General features: G+C 39.2%; 1 protein-coding gene across 1 annotated transcript in view; it reads right to left on the bottom strand.

The window, feature by feature from the left end:
• pik3r3b (phosphoinositide-3-kinase, regulatory subunit 3b (gamma)) overlaps window positions 1-4892 on the bottom strand; it is a 177732-nt gene extending 172840 nt beyond the window's left edge. The window contains exons 1-2 of the mRNA XM_059570962.1: window positions 4677-4892; window positions 3473-4354 (exon numbers count right to left, since the gene is read on the bottom strand). Of these exons, the coding sequence (XP_059426945.1) occupies window positions 3473-3797 (325 nt within the window). The 5' untranslated portion in view covers window positions 3798-4354; window positions 4677-4892. The remainder of the gene's footprint in view (window positions 1-3472; window positions 4355-4676) is intronic.
• Between the last annotated feature and the right edge of the window lie 13468 nt (window positions 4893-18360).

The following is an 18360-nucleotide window of genomic DNA, read 5'->3' on the forward strand; positions in this document are numbered from 1 at the left end:
GAAATGGAGAGCAATCAGCTTGAGCCATGAAGTGATTATGTGACAGCCAGTAAATTGCATCAAAGACCCATTTGCCTGCATCATACACGGTCATGACTGAAATAGATATTTATACTAGATATTTTAATGCATGGGTTTTAGTCCTCTGCTAAACAGGCCAACACGGAGCTACTTCATGCATCTTAAAACAACTAGAATGCTTTCAGTTAGGTTAAGCACAATCCAATAATGGGAACATAACAGATGAAGAACACACGCACATATAGTATACAGACTTTGTATATGTCACTTCCATCTGGGTGAACACTAACCTGCAAATTTGAACAGTGATGGATTGCAGTGTTGGGAACTGAAATTCATGCTAGATTTTGTCCGTTTGAAACATAAAATAGCTTTAAATGTTAAATGCATTCATAATATTCATTATTTAAATACTATTTCGCATGAACATTCTAAACAGGCCACGGGGAAGTCAAGTTGCCCATATCCACTGCAGAGTCCTAAATAATGGTCAATGCTTAAAATATAATATACTGTGTGTGTAATATATATATATATATATATATATATATACACACACATACACACACACACACACACTACAGACCAAAGGTTTGGACACACCTTTTAATTCAGTTTTCTTTATCTTAATGACTATGAAAATTGTAGATTCACACTGAAGGCATCAAAACTATGAATTAACACATGTGGAATTATATACATAACAAAAAAGTGAGAAACAACTGAAAATATGTCATATTCTAGGTTCTTCAAAGTAGCCACCTTTTGCTTTGATTACTGCTTTGCACACTCTTGGCATTCTCTTGATGAGCTTCAAGAGGTAGTCACCTGAAATGGTCTTCCAACAGTCTTGAAGGAGTTCCCAGAGATGCTTAGCACTTGTTGGCCCTTTTGCCTACACTCTGCAGTCCAGCTCACCCCAAACCATCTCGATTGGGTTCAGGTCCGGTGACTGTGGAGGCCAGGTCATCTGGCGCAGCACCCCATCACTCTCCTTCTTGGTCAAATAGCCCTTACACAGCCTGGAGGTGTGTTTGGGGTCATTGTCCTGTTGAAAAATAAATGATGGTCCAACTAAACGCAAACCGGATGGAATAGCATGCCGCTGCAAGATGCTGTGGTAGCCATGCTGGTTCAGTATGCCTTCCATTTTGAATAAATCCCCAACAGTGTCACCAGCAAAGCACCCCCACACCATCACACCTCCTCCTCCATGCTTCATGGTGGGAACCAGGCATGTAGAGTCCATCCGTTCACCTTTTCTGCGTGGCACAAAGACACGGTGGTTGGAACCAAAGATCTCAGATTTGGACTAATCAGACCAAAGCACAGATTTCCACTGGTCTAATGTCCATTCCTTGTGTTCTTTAGCCCAAACAAGTCTTTTCTGCTTGTTGCATTTCTTTAGCAGTGGTTTCCTAGCAGATAATCTACCATGAAGGCCTGATTCACACAGTCTCCTCTTAACAGTTGTTCTAGAGATGTGTCTGCTGCTAGAACTCCGTGTGCCATTGACCTGGTCTCTAATCTGAGCTGCTGTTAACCTGTGATTTCTGAGGCTGGTGACTCGGATGAACTTATCCTCTGCAGCAGAGGTGACTCTTGGTCTTCCTTTCCTGGGGCGGTCCGCATGTGAGCCAGTTTCTTTGTAGCGCTTGATGATTTTTGTGACTGCACTTGGGGACACTTTCAAAGTTTTCCCAATTTTTCGGACTGACTGATCTTCATTTCTTAAAGTAATGATGGCCACTCATTTTCCTGTACTGCTTTTTTCTTGCCATAATACAAATTCTAACAGTCTATTCAGTAGGACTATCAGCTGTGTATCCACCTGACTTCTGCACAACACAACTGATGGTCCCAACCCCATTTATAAGGCAAGAAATCACACTTATTAAACCTGACAGGGCACACCTGTGAAGTGAAAACCATTTCAGGTGACTACCTCTTGAAGCTCATCAAGAGAATGCCAAGAGTGTGCAAAGCAGTAATCAAAGCAAAAGGTGGCTACTTTGAAGAACCTAGAATATGATATATTTTCAGTTGTTTCACACTTTTTTGTTATGTATTTAATTCCACATGTGTTAATTCATAGTTTTGATGCCTTCAGTGTGACTCTACAATTTTCATAGTCATGAAAATAAAGAAAACTCTTTGAATGAGAAAGTGTGTCCAAACCTTTGGTCTGTACTGTATATATATATATATATATATATATATATATATATATATATATTTTTTTTTTTTTTTTTTTGTATAACTAGACTCTGTAAGTAGGTCAACCACACTTCCAAACTCTGAAGATATGAATATTTGTCTCATATACAAATAATACATAAGTGTAAGAAGTTCAATGTCTTTGGCAATTTCTGGACTGTTGTTCCATATTCACTGTTCCAAAAGCTTCCATTCAGTAATGCCTGATTTAAAAAAATTAATAATAATAATAAAATAAAATAAAAATTTGACCCATTTGATAAATTCTGTAAACTTGACAATTTGCTAGCCTCATAAAACTATCTATAATCAGCATAAGTGTTTCGTCAGTGTTCCACAAGAATCTCTTGGCACAGGGTGAGTCTAATGATCGGTGGACTGTCAGCCATCCAATGCACCAGTGATCAATTATTCAACAGAACTGCATGTTTTTGCCTCTCCTGACAGTAAGGAATGGCTTTGCTATGCTGTTTATTACCATCTCTGCACCTTGGCTGAAACAAAAGAACTCAGCCACTAAAAGAGGATCTACAGTATATAAAACACATAAATAGTATAAATACAACCTAAACCTTCACCATTAAAGAGACATGTGCCCTAGACAGTAAGAAAGAAGAGCACTATTGGAACAACTAGAGTTGGCTGTCTGACCTAGTTAGCATATGAACACCCCCACAAGCAGACTGTACCACAGTCAGAAACACAGGGGCAATGCAGGCCCAGTAAAGAGCTTAACACAACATTTTGAATATTATTTTAGCTTTAAAATTGCCATTTATGCAAGTACTTATTTCTTATCTCTTTCTCAAAGACATTCACAAATCCTTGACAGATCCCTATTTTCAGCACTGGAAGTAATGTTACTACTGGGAGCTGAAGTCTGTGATTTGCACACAATGTCCTCAAATTTCAAGTGAAGCGTTTTATTACAGGGTTGTTCTGCCTAATCCAAATGTGGGGAGGAGATCCTGCTCTTAAGATTGAGGGTATAAGATTATGGATGCCTTTGAGATGTTGCAATATTTTTCATTCTATGATGATAGATACAGTACAACCATATCATGATCATCAAATTACTTGATATATATATATTTATTTTTTTTAAGTACAATTTATAATTATATATGTACATATACATATGTTTAATTTATATTTAGGATTTCATATCACTTTATTTTTATTGAATTTTTGTGTTACATAAAGCATGTTGAATAAACATAATGATAACACTCACTCTCTGAAGCAGCAGCCCCTGGGGGCTGGGGCCCTACAGGTGTTGGTGGTACAGGTCTCGGCCAGGGCTTCCCTGAAGTAAGGCCCGTCCTCACGACCCCAACATACTCCACAAAGGTGCCGGGGAAGTTGCCCTTCTCCTTTGTGCATTCATTGATGCCATGCAGCCAGCCTTTTGGGCACTTCTCATCACCCTCCTGGTAATCGGATGTCAACAGTGCCATCTTACTGACTGTGAGCAGATCTCCAGGCTGCAGAGAGATATCGTCACCCCTCTCCTGCTTGTACTCGAACAGTGCACGGTACTGGAAACTGTCAGAGCTCATGATTTGTTCTTTACATGAGCTCTGCGATCTTTGATGCTTGTTTAAAACTGGCCTGGATAGAAGTTCTTGGTTTAAATCCTGAGTGCTAACTCACTTGGAAAGTCCTTGGGTTAAATCCTGAGAGCTTACTGACATTCAGCTGGGTTTCTTGCAAGGGTAAAACTCCAACAGTACCGTATGTTGGGCAGAGGCCGTTATTGCGCAGTTCTAGATTTGGTCCATACATAAAAAGTACCAATTTATTTGAAACTAATTCTAGCAGTCTGTGGCAAGATACAAAACAGGGTCAGAAAAAGCAAAAACAGCCCCATAAAGCAAGGGATGAACAGACGAGCGAGGGTATAGGAGAGTGGTAGCACAAATTTGGGGACACAGTGACCTGGAATCGGGACGATGGGCTTTTCTGCAGCGTTGGCACAAGTCCACATAAAGAAATTTATTGAAGTAACCTCTCAGTCCATTAGCAGTTGTGGTCAGAAAGATATTAACATAGACATTGCCAGTCTATTTATCAAATGCAAGAAACTTTTTCATCTTCTTGATAAAAACCTTAAAACCTGAAAGCAATCAGTTTACAGTTAGTTTCACAAATTCTAATTCAAATCAACTTGAAATTACAATCCTTAATTTAAAAGAGCAACTTTTGCATTCAATAAAATAAAACGCCTGCATTATTGGATTGTAGCTAACATGCAAAAGCATTGTAGGCTACTGCATGCATCGCATCACATTAACCGTGTGCTAATCAGTCGCTGAGCAATTCAATGCCAAATGAAATGTAGACTACATGTCTGACTTGCAGCGCATGACTGGGACAGTGCCAACTTCTGTACAGCGTGCAGAAACTCGACTCGCGTGATATTGCTTACTATAACTTACCTCCTGTCGCACTTCCCCAAACCGCCCAAAATACAAGATGCGCGTGGTCCAAAGCAAGAGGAACGAGCGAGCATTATATGGTCTGTTTAGTTAAAACATGCGTTTAAAATATATGCCCAAATAACCTGCGTGGCTGAGTCAGACATCCAGCCAGACTAGTGCTGTAGTACGGTTCAGCCCAAGTGACGTCAGAGACCACGCCTCCGCTGTCTGCTTATCACAACGTGGGACAAAGTTGGAAACTCGGGTGTCCTTATGTAGCGGTCAGGCAATGAAGAACGCACTGCAGCGTGAAAATGTTGCGTCGTACTTTTCTGATCTGCCTAGACACATTCTCTTAAGTTATATAATGCACGTCTGACGTGTGCAGATACGTCCATACAGATACATCCATCAACATAATCGACATCACAGAAAATAGACTCCTTTTTTATTATTTTATTTTTATTTATTTTTTTAATGTTAATGTAAATTTTTGTGAAATGTTTTAGGGCAAATGTTTTAGCACGGTATTCATGATTTTTGATTGTATGTATTTATTTATGTATTAAAGGCAGAGACTGAAATGTGTTTCAAGGCGAATGGAACACAATTTATTACTTTATTATTTATTTAATCGCTTTACATTTTAAGTGTCATTAAATCCAAATGTTCTGTTACAGATTTTTAAAAAATGCGTGAAACCAACATGAACACAAGTAATAGGCCTACATTTTGAACAATATGATTTATAAAAGATTTATAAGATAATTTGATTTGTAAAAGATTTCTCCTTTGCATCATGTCTGCCATTCCTATTTGTCACTGACACTTATATCACGTTATACATAACGTGAATAATGATATAGTTTCTAAATAGTAATCTATCATCAACTAACCTATAAAATAATTAACCTTAAATGGTTTATAGGCTTAGTATTCTGTTTTTAATATTGTTCTCATGCTAAATCATTCATCGCATTCAGTACATAATTCAAGTATTTCATATATTAGTCTCTCTAATACAGTAGAAAATATTGAGCTTATATATTCATATTATAATTGCTTGGGCAATAACCAGGAAACAACCATACAATCTTTTAAATTAACTTTCTATTTAGTTTATAATTGATGAGATTTTAATTTCTTTTATTCAAAGCTTACCCAGAGCAGGACTATTGTGACTAAGAACTTAATCTGAAATGGGAAATATATTATTAATGTGGGTCTAGGAGCCTTAGGTCTTAATGGTCATCCATAAAATTAGCACATAATCTCCTATATCCATCTTTTAAACAGTTGTTTTCTTAGAATACCTCATCGTTCTACCTCTCTTCATTACAGAGTCACTGGAGTAACTTGGCTTCACTTGTCATTGTCTACCCTCGGCGCTTGGTATGATATTTTTTAATTTTGTGCTTTTGAATAATGCAGGTAATTTCATATGCCATAAGGCTGAAAGTGTAATTCTGATACAAAAGGCGCCTAAACTCAGTGCATTACAATAAAATAGTAAACACCAAGACCTTATGCAAATGTAAAGTGACAGAAATCGTTTTGTGGTGCGGAAAGATAGATGAAAAATAATCAAGATAAATCACGAATGAATGCATGCACACAGTCTCTGGCACATGCTTTGATGCATACTGAGATGGTTCACAGTTGGTGGTGGTAGTAGTAGTAGTAGTAGTAGTAGTAGTAGTGGTAATAATTTATCATTATTATGCACTTGAGTCAGTGGCAAATCAGAACAAGAAAAATAATTACATGATGAAAATAGCCGTTCTGAATTCGATTGTCAAGTTGTCTCTCAGATGTACTTGAAAGATGTGCATCTTTTCATGGCATAATAACAGTTTGCATAAAGACTGCTATTAGCATTTCTGCATTAACTTTCATAGCATCCAAAGCCTGAGATGGCCTCTTCAGCAGACCCTCTGCGCTCAGTGACATGAAGCTCCATTTCCTTTTCAATCAGTAACAGAGCTGGGAAGAAAATAGAGGTCTTCAGTCAGCAATTTGACTGTTCTTTGGTCCAGCTGCTTGTCTCCACAACATTCCAAGCCCAGAAATGAACTTGAATTTTATACTGTAGGGGGAAATGATATAATCAAACTACTCATATTTGAACAATATAATTTATTCATTCAGGGTCATATCAAATAATTTACATTTTATACAAACTGCAGCCATTTATTTGGTTTATTTTTAGCTCTTACTGATTTGGTATAAAAAGGAAAGCTTTTCATTGTTTAGAAAAGCAGAAGATTCCATATTTTACTTTTTAGACACAAACTGGCCATGCATTTTGTTAATTTAGCTGTTCAGGCCCGTTCACACCAAAAGCAATAACTATTGTTTTTACACCAACACACAATATTGTTATGCTTATTATAAGCACATGCTGCAGTTACTGTATGCCATCTGCCGCTTTAAATGCTCCTGTTCTTTAAAGCAAGATGGATTCTGATTGGCTGTTGATATTTTTATTGTTTATCATCTGGGGAAAATCATTCTGAAACTGATTCCAAAAGCATTGTGTCTCTGTGTCATTATTGTTATAGTTGTGGTGTGCTATTTTTTATGGAATCATATTTCTCGTTAAAACTTTATTATTATAGTTATAATATAAAACTAAAACTGTTCATTGTTAAGAAAAGCAGAAATGGCAAGATTTAAGCATAATCAAAATGACAATAAAGATGGGGGGGGGGGGGTAGTATATTTGCATTTCTTAAGCATGCCTAAGATATGGAATTGTATTTCATTTAGGGAAAATACAACAATACTGAAGCTGAGATCAACACCTTTTTCTGAAGTTTATTGGTTTACGCCTGTTCCATCGTAGACTTCATATATTCATCCCTCACTTACCAAAGCAAACACTGATCCACACCAAGCCAGATGTTTTTTTTTAAGGAAAACATCTGTTTTCATTTGTCAAACCCACCAACACTGAACCTACTCTTCCAGCCACAGAATCCAATAATTGACAAAGACTACAGGAAAGGTTTGGATTACATAAAACCTCCACCCACAATAATAAAGCCACCTACTTCAGTTGGGTGTAACGATGTGGTCTCTATATTGGTGATGTTGATCTCACATTCAATTGTCTTTTTTATGGTTGTACTGTCTGTATAAATGCAAATACTTTCAGGGCAAATGTTGCATCTCATAGTCTATATTGACAGCCAGTGCAGGCCCTAAAGCCCTGAGGGTTGATGCTTGCCTGTTCCATTTACTGCCCCCTCCAGTCGACATATGGGAGATATGTTGCACCGATCAGAGGTCAGGGGCATATTGGTGGCCTGGCCTCTGGTTAGTATAAGCCAGACAGTCATATGTTTAGCAGAAGGTAATACAGATATTATGTTGGAATGTATTTTTGGTAAAATTACTGTAGGGAATGTTTGTTTAGCTTATCACATGGAAACATGTGTCTTCAAGTGTAGGTGATGGAAGAAAAGCCAATGAAGTGTGTAATAGAAGCACAGGCAGATTTTAGGTATCATTTTTCTGGAGGTGGCAATCAAGCAAAGAGGCTTAACCTATGTTCTGTATCTACAGAGGATCAGGTAAGAGCAGACTATAGGTAGACGTTGACATTTATCAACATGAGTGAACACATTGAGAATGTGATATATGTAGCTAAACATTCAGTTATACTGAAATTGTTGGGATTTAGGGCAAGGTTCCCAGACAACTAAATATCTGAATGTGTGATAGTGTTTGTAGGCTACTGATACTAACATAGGTTACGATGAGGGTTAATGTGTTGCAGGCCAGTGAGATTATATATCATATATCTATGGTGGGCACATGGTTTCTGTATCATAACCTATATTGCATTACTTTGTATTAGCTGCTTAACTATAAAAAAACTACACTCTAAGAAAAAAATAAAAACAAATATATATATATATATATATATATATATATATATATATATTTACATAATTTACATAATCTTTTAAACCAAACTAACCAAAGTAAAGTTTTATTCCCCCAGTTTATTGAAATAAAAATAACAAAAAAATTTTTTTCATGTAATTGAGGACTCCTTATGCCTTAAAGTTACATTAATTTTAAGATACTGTAACACTGATTGTGAACAAAACTATTTGAGCATGAAAACTGTACTGAAGAAGTATAAAGAAGTACTAGAAATTTTTACGTTTTGTAACTTGGCAAAAAAAAGTTTGATAAAAAAATTACAAAATATAAATTATTATTCACAAATGCAGAACATCCATTTAAAAGGCACATTCATTGTAAATCTGTACTTGGCATCATGTGAATGTTTTTTATTTTTCTTAATTATTATTATTTTCTTTTTTATTGGGTTACAGATTTTGTTACGTTAATACATACATATATACATACATACATACATACAGGTCCTTCTCAAAAAATTAGCATATTGTGATAAAGTTTATTATTTTCCATAATGTAATGATAAATATTAAACTGTCATATATTTTAGATTCATTGCACACCAACTGAAATATTTCAGGTCTTTTATTGTTTTAATACTGATGATTTTGGCATACAGCTCATGAAAACCCAAAATTCCTATCTCAAAAAATTAGCATATTTCATGCGACCAACAAAAGAAAAGTGTTTTTAATACAAAAAAGTCAACCTTCAAATAATTATGTTCAGTTATGCACTCAATACTTGGTCGGGAATCCTTTTGGAGAAATGACTGCTTCAATGCGGCGTGGCATGGAGGCAATCAGCCTGTGGCACTGCTGAGGTGTTATGGAGGCCCAGGATGCTTCGATAGCGGCCTTAAGCTCATCCAGAGTGCTGGGTCTTGCGTCTCTCAACTTTCTCTTCGCAATATCCCACAGATTCTCTATGGGGTTCAGGTCAGGAGAGTTGGCAGGCCAATTGAGCACAGTAATACCATGGTCAGTAAACCATTTACCAGTGGTTTTGGCACTGTGAGCAGGTGCCAGGTCGTGCTGAAAAATGAAATCTTCATCTCCATAAAGCTTTTCAGCAGATGGAAGCATGAAGTGCTCCAAAATCTCCTGATAACTAGCTGCATTGACCCTGCCCTTGATCAAACACAGTGGACCAACACCAGCAGCTGACATGGCACCCCAGACCATCACTGACTGTGGGTACTTGACACTGGACTTCAGGCATTTTGGCATTTCCTTCTCCCCAGTCTTCCTCCAGACTCTGGCACCTTGATTTCCGAATGACATGCAAAATTTGCTTTCATTCGAAAAAAGTACTTTGGACCACTGAGCAACAAACAGTTCAGTGCTGCTTCTCTGTAGCCCATTTCCTGCACACGCCTGTGCACGGTGGCTCTGGATGTTTCTACTCCAGACTCAGTCCACTGCTTCCGCAGGTCCCCCAAGGTCTGGAATCGGTCCTTCTCCACAATCTTCCTCAGGGTCCGGTCACCTCTTCTCGTTGTGCAGCGTTTTTTGCCACACTGTTTCCTTCCCACAGACTTCCCACTGAGGTGCCTTGATACAGCACTCTGGGAACAGCCTATTCTTTCAGAAATTTCTTTCTGTGTCTTACCCTCTCGCTTGAGGGTGTCAATGATGGCCTTCTGGACAGCAGTCAGGTCGGCAGTCTTACCCATGATTGCGGTTTTGAGTAATAAACCAGGCTGGGAGTTTTTAAAAGCCTCAGGAATCTTTTGCAGGTGTTTAGAGTTAATTAGTTGATTCAGATGATTAGGTTAATAGCTCGTTTAGAGAACCTTTTCATGATATGCTAATTTTTTGAGATAGGAATTTTGGGTTTTCATGAGCTGTATGCCAAAATCATCGGTATTAAAACAATAAAAGACCTGAAATATTTCAGTTGGTGTGCAATGAATCTTAAATATATGAAAGTTTAATTTTTATCATTACATTATGGAAAATAATGAACTTTATCACAATATGCTAATTTTTTGAGAAGGACCTGTAAATACATAAATACATACTGGGGAAGTTGTGGCCTAATGGTTAGGGATTCAGACTTGTAATCCAAAGGTTGTGAGTTTGAGTCTTGGGCTGGCAGGAATTGTAGGTGGTGGGAGTGAATGTACAGTGCTCTCTCCACCTTCAATACCAAGACTGAGGTGCAAGGCACTGAACTCCCAACTGCTCCCTGGGTGCTGCAGCATAAATGGCTGCCCACTGCTCCTGGTGTGTGTGCACTTTGGATGGGTTAAATGCAGAGCACAAATTCTGAGTATGGGTCACCTTACTTGGCTGTGTCATGTCACTTTTTTTTTTACTAGCTAACTAACTAACTAACTAACTACAGTTACTAAATCCTATAACTATATAACTATAAAATTGCAGAGGGAACATGTGACTATTCTGTCGCTTCTGAACCACTCAAAAATTGAATGGCACCAAACAGAAGAAGTCAATAACATCCAATGTCATCTATTGTGGAACAAACAGTATCATATTAATCAGTCATATTTGAGAGTTGAATAGAGTTTCATAAATAGTGAATAGTGAATTCAGCTTATTGCTTAATTTTTAAGCAAGCTGGCCACTTTATTGTCACTCCAATAAATAAATAAATACTGTAAATACAATTAAATGAAAAAGTCAGTCCTACAGGTTTTTAGCATTATGAGTATTTTTCAGCAAATATTCTATTAAATTGACACGTAGATGCTTGTACATGTATAAAAGAGGCTCCAGGAGCATCTTACATCTTCAGCAGGAAATGTTTAAAGACGTGGGTCGAAGGACAAAGACATTAGACTCTAGGACAGAGTGACTGTAAAAAAAAAAAGGACAGAAAAGCATTGAAGAGGGGTCACCTACAGCCAGCAGCATCACTTGTAAAGAGCCGCAGAGCTATTACCCAACCAAAATAAAGATTATAAGGTGCAATGAATTGAAAGGAAAGTCACAGAACGAGAAGGAAGACTGCTGCCAAGCCTGGCCGCCCCAGGGGCGAGTGTATGAGAGAGGACGGCCAGAGCAAGGCAATGATGTCATCACAAGCCAGAAAAGAAAAACAGATCATGAAGGACATGAATGAAGAAAATGAAAGCAATGATAGAATAGGTCTCTTAAACTGTAGAGGTCAAGATTTGGCCCTGTTATTGCCTGCTGCCTGATGTTGAAACTACACCTTCTGTTTCCTAAAAGCATCTTCTCCATTGTTGACCAGTCAAAAGCAGCTGCATTTTTTAAATTAATAATTTTTGCAAACTGCAAATATATGGCTAATATTCTATTATATTACAGTAGATGGCAGATTTAGCCTCCATAAACACTGCTATGGTGTAAAAAATCAGAGAATAGTAAACATGCTTCCTGTTGCAGTCCATAAAAAAAGCTTAAACTTTCTGCCTAATGTAATAACAGACTTGTTTGTATTCATGCTTATTTCTATGTAGTATGAGAAGTGTAACCTCACCACTTTTACAGAAGGTCAGTGTTATCATCACATGTTGAGCATATGTGCTCTCAGTGTGGGACAGAGACCAGACAGGATTCGTCTGGTGCTGAGAGAACCTTAGGGCTTTGAGTCAGCGCCATGACCTAGTAAATGTGTTCACCACAACACACGGTTCCTCACAGGGTAGAAACCTCACTACTGATTGGACCATCGATACTCATTTTCATCATCTCATTATTCCCCGAGACTATCATCAAGTATACATGTTTATTTTGTAGTCATCCATGTTGGTTCCAAATTTACCAAAAGACATTCCCATTCTCTTCATTTGGTGTTCTGCGTTTTGGACACTTTATTTTTCTTAAAGAGCCAAAACCATTAGAAGCACAGAAATTACGATAACAGAAATAACTTGTCATTTCAACCAATAAAATAACAAATGTGCAAAGGACTAGTATGCACTTTTTTGTTTGGTGGTTGAAGGGGTACTCAATATTTGGTACCTATCGAGATGATAAATATACAATTTCAACTTTTTAAAATAACTTTTCAATTATTAATGCAAGACTATAACTTTAATCTAAAGTTTTTTCTTTAAAGCTTTTCTTTAGTATGCAAGAGGATCAAATTCTGTTCTACTTTCATGTGATGTTTCTTTTTCTTTAAACCAATGAGCAAGTGATACAAAATACATTTTATAAAAGTCAGTTACAAGTCATACAAGTTATTCGTGAGTAGGACAGTGATGACAAAATCTTAACCATGTCAATAGGTACTACTGCTATGACTACTACTACTACTACTAAATAATAATAAATGCAACTTTATGATCAAAGATATTGATAATTTATATTATTACTATTAATATTTAGTTTGTTGTATTCGATCAGGCAAGACACTTGTGGCACAAAGTAGGAAACATTTCTTAAAAGTATTTTTAAATAATTAAAAAAAAAAAAAAAAATCAAATAAATAATATGTATATATATCAAGCGCAAGGTTGGGGGTTCAATTCCCCGGGAACACATGATAGGTAAAAATTGATAGCCTGAATGCACTGTAAGTCGCTTTGGATAAAAGCGTCTGCTAAATGCATAAAAAAATATATACACACACACAAATAAACTACTATTATTATTTAATTATACAGTATTACAAGTTAAGTAGGGTGAACATGAAGCCAGAATAATGTATGTATGTCTTTACATACTGGCAAATAAATGTATTGCCTCAATTGCCTTACAGTATTGCACTGTAAGTCGCTTTGGATAAAAGGCTCTGCTAAATGCATAAATGTAAATGTTTACATTGCCCTAATAGGAGTTTATGTCAAAATGCAATGTATATTTTATTTGGTAAAACTTTTCTGGGATGTTTGTGCACTTTTTGCATTCTGTCAGAAAGTGTAGCTTTGTCTCTATTTTATTTTGGGTGCACCCTGTCAAGGTGGTTCTCAATTTTCTTTATATATATAATCTGACAAGATTTGTGTTTTTAAGCCCTAGAGCATTACATTTTACTTTGTTGTTGTTTTTGAGTTTTCCAATGGCTAATATATTCTCTACTTTTTTTGTCTGCGTCTATATCTGTATGCCTTCGGAGATCCTGAGTAACAAAACTTTACCTGTTCTTAGGTGAGGTCATGAGGAGTTCAAAGCGGTTTAAAGAGTTCTCAAGAAATCATCCAGGCATTCAAGACTTCAGCCCCAATTCATCAAGAATCTGCTACTGTTGAGTTAACATGTTGACTTGTAAATTAATAATTACTTGTGGAAGACATGTCACCGGATTCTGGCAACTAGAGAGCGAACTTCACTCACACAACCTGCTCATTAGCAGGGATAAGTGGAGCACTCATCATGTGGGATTGCACACTGTCACACAGCACTCACTCACATACTCTCCAAGAGCAGCTCTTTTATTATTCCTTTCCCTTATTCTTTTGTTCTCATGCGTTTCTGCAGTGACAATCCTCGTCCATTTTCTCGCTCTCTTCTTGTTTAATTACATTTCCACATAACAATACCATGACATGAAGAAGAAGACAACTACACAAAGGGAGAAACTATTTATTTTTGCAACATTGTTTTTTAAATATACACTATCTGTAATGAGGATTAAGTGGCATTGGGATCCATGTGCAGCTTTAATAACACAAGAAACAAGTCAAACAGGCAGAGTTCAATCAGTAGTGTCAAGTACAGTGAAGGCAGGGCAGATAATAAACAGTGTTCATGCAAAGGGTGGAGGCAGGCAGCAAACAGAGAACAGAATAAATCCAAGAGGCAAGCAGGGTCAATGAGGCAGGCAGCAAATGATCAGAATACAGATAAACAGTCCAAACTAGGCAACAGCAAGTCAGGCAGGATATAAATGCTTGGAAATGTCAGCAATAGCAAAACAAGACTTCGCAACGAGCGTAGGGGAAGACACTGTTTAAATAGACTGGGTAATGAGAAATACATTGTAAAGGTGATCAGTCTCAAGCACGAGGTTATAGGAAATGTAGTACGGGCAGGCAGGTTAGTATTCCGGTGACGGTTCCCTCTGGTGGTGATCGGCGGGAGCCACAGAGGCAGAGTTTGTGACAGAGCCCCCTCCCTGTGAGCGGCTGCTGACGTGGGTCTCGGGACGGGTCTATCCGGGTGGTTCGTACGAAAGTCTGTTGTGAGAGAAGGATCAAGAATGTCCTCTGCACTCATCCAGGATCATTCCTCCGGGGCATACCCCTCCCAATCCACTAGATACTGGATTATTCTGCCGCGGCGACAAGACTCCAGGATCTTATGAACCTGGGACTGTGCTTCTTGCAGGGAAGCTTAGGAAGGAGATCCCGAGTGGACAACCAGACCCATTGGCCCGGCATATAGTTGGGGTTGATACGCCGATTATGATCAGCTTGTTCCCTAATTCTGCGAACGGCTCGTTGGAGGTAAATATGCGCCTCATTACAAATGTCAAGTCTCCTCGCTCCATTGAAGCCATGAGTTGATGGCTGGTAAATCGGAGGGTTCCCCGGACCATGGGAACAAGGGTGGTTGGAAACCCAGAACACATTGGAAAGGGGTATTACCTGTGGCAGGTTTGTGGCGGGAGTTCTGGGCATACTTGGCCCAGAATAGGTAGCGATTCCAATCAGCCTGATTCCGATGACAAAATGAGCGGAGGAAACGGGCAAGTTCCTGATTCAGATGTGCAACCTGACCATTGGACTAAGGATGACATTTATGTTGAGTTTCTGACAGAAGGCAGATTACTGTGAGTATGGTGGTCTTTCCCTGTGATTAAGGCCAGCAGGCAGCTGATGAGAGGGTTTAGTCACATTACAGGTGGAACAGTTTCAAATGAAGGCTATAGTACCAGCCTGCAATGTAGGCCACCAAAAGCGATTGCTGAGCAATTGAATTGTGGATGCAATGCCTGGATGCCCAGAGCTGGGGGTAGCATGAACTAGTTGAATGACTCTTTGCCGCAGGGTAAGTGGTACGTATGCGAGATTGGGTGGAGTTTCCACTGATGAAGGATTGGTGGTTTGAGCCTCAGTGATCTCAGTCATGATATCCCATTGTATGGGAGCCAGAATAATGGTGGGAGAGATGATGGATTCCTTGTCCAGAGGTAATGTGGAAGATTCATTAAGTCTGGACAGAGCATCGGCCTTGGTATTTTTAGAGCCTGGATGGTAGGTTACTGTGAAGTCAAATCTGGTAAAAAACAGAGACCATCTTGCCTGTCTGTGGTTGAGTCTTTAGGCGGATTTCAGATGTTCGAGATTGCGATGGTCGGTGAGAACTGTAAAGGGGTGTATAGCTCCCTCAAGCCAATGGCCTAAGAAAGCCAATCCTCAAAGGATGCCTTCATAGCAAGAAGCTCTTGATTTCCCACAATGTAATTCTGTTTGGTGGGGTTGAGTTTGTGGGAGTAGAAGGAACAAGGATATCATCTTGGTGGGTTACCATGTCGTTGAGAGAAAATGGCCCCTATGCCTGTGCTGGAAGCGTCAACCTCTACAATGAACTCCCGCTCGGGATCAGGATGGTGCAAGATAGGTGCAGTGGTAAACCTCTCCTTTGATTCAAGGAATGCAGAAAGAGCTGCCGATGACCATATTAGACGTTGTTTCCCCTTTTTGATCATGGATGTCATGGGTGCTGCTAATGTGTTGAAGTTGTGAATGAGTCTTTGATAGAAGTTGGCAAAGCCTAGGAAATGGTGTAATTCCTTTAAAGTGGCTGGTTGGGGAAAATTTACTACTGCTAGTACCTTCTTGTCCTCAATGGCCACCCCTCCCGAACTGATCACATATCAGAGAAATGACACTGTCTCCTGATGAAACTCACACTTCTCAAACTTGGCATATAACTGATGGTCGATGAGATGCTGTAGAACAGAACGAACATGCTTGACGTGGTCTTCATAGAAGTCAGAATAAATCAAGATGTCATAAATGTATACAATAACCCAGCGGTTCAGCATGTCTCGAAACACATCATTTATAAACGTCTGGAACACTGAAGGACTGTTGACTAACTCAAACAGCATGACAAGATATTCATAGTGCCCAGACGTGGTGGAGGAAGACGTCTTCCATTCATCACCCTTGCCGATGCGAATAAGATTATAGACATTGCGAAGATCAAGCTTGGTGAAATACTTGGCCATTCGGAGTTGTTCCAGGGCTGCAGGGACTAGAGGTAAGGGGAAGCGGAACTTGATGGTGATATCATTGAGTCCTCGATAATCACTGCATGGATGGTGTCCTCCATCTTTCTTTTGACAAAGAAGAATCCTGCTGAAACAGGTGATGTAGATAGCCGAATGAAGCCCTTTGCAAGTTCCTCCTTAATGTATGACTTCATGGCTTCAGACTCGGCTTGAGATAAAGGGAAAACTCTGCCTTTGGGGGGGATGTGAACCAGGCTGAAGATTGATAGCACAGTCACTTGAACGATGAGGGGTTTGTTGAGAAGCCTTGGTCTTGCTGAAGGCCTCTGTTAGATCATGGTATTTAACAGGAAATTTGGATGCCAGGGCAAGATCTGTTTCCCTCCTTTGTAGAGTAATGTTGAGACAGGTTTGGAAGCATGATTATGACCACTGAATTATCTGTCTGTCTGTCCAGGAGATAGATGGGTTATGCCCCTCTAGCCAGGGAAGTCCCAAGATGATAGGGGTCTGAGGGGACTGGAAGACAAATAGATGGATAGTCTCTGTGTGAAGAACTCCTGTGCACAGTAATAAATCCTTGGTGGTGAAGTGAATTCGGCTGGAGCCCAGTGGATGTCCATCTAGAGCTATTAGTGCCAAACGAGATTCACAAAGGACAAGAGGAATTTTAAGTCTTGAAGAATTCAGAATCAATAAAATTTCCCGCTGTCAGTCGATCATAGCCGTAGTCTCCATAACCTCCCCATTATCCCTTAACCCTCTGGAGTCTAAGGGTATTTTTGGGGCCGGGAGAAGTTTTGTCATGCCCTGACATTTGTGCTTTTTTCAGTTTCTTATAAATATCTAAATGGGTAAAGTCTAATCTAACTGGAATCTCTAAGATAGTAAATGGATTAAGGTTTTGACTCACCGCAGAATAATTGTGAGAAGGATGAGTGGGACAGGAAGGTCTCATATGTCCAGGAAGGCTACAGTACAGGCAGAGATTATGGCGGATGCATCTCTCTCTCTCCTACACACTGAGATGGGTGAAACCGATCTGCAGGAGTTCGGTCTCTGGTGGCAGCAATGTCGCTCTGACAAGAGGTGAGGGAACCCATGGTAGGTGATGAGAGTGGATGAGATTATCAGTACAGATTGTCAGGTCAATGAATTGATCCAATGATTTATCCTCATCACAACAGGCCAGTTCAGACTGTAGATTTACACTGCAGTGGGGTGTTAGAAAGACCTCCTTGAAATGCTGGATAAAAATGGAGAAAGAGGGGAAAACAATGTGGTCATCCCTACACACTGCGGTGGCCCACTCCAGCGCCCTTCCAGTTAGAAGAAAATAAAAATAGGCAATTCGACCTTCGTCTGTGGGATATAACATGGATTGCTGATTAACAAACATTGAACACTGCAGCAAAAATCCCTTACACCTTGTGAGTGAACCATCAAACTTTTCGGGAAGTGCCAAGCGAGGACTGGTGGTGACAGGAGCTAAAACTGGAGCTTGTGGAAGTGGGTTAGGAGGAGGAAAACTTGCCTCGGGTGGTTGTAGACGGAGGGCTTGCAAGGTTCTTACCATCTCCTCAGTGAGCAAAGTAAGTTGATTGAGCTGCTGTTGATGACTGGCCAGTACCGTCACTTGAGCAGATACCTCTGT

The sequence above is a fragment of the Carassius carassius genome, chromosome 17, assembly GCF_963082965.1.
Source record: "Carassius carassius chromosome 17, fCarCar2.1, whole genome shotgun sequence".
NCBI lineage: Eukaryota > Metazoa > Chordata > Actinopteri > Cypriniformes > Cyprinidae > Carassius > Carassius carassius.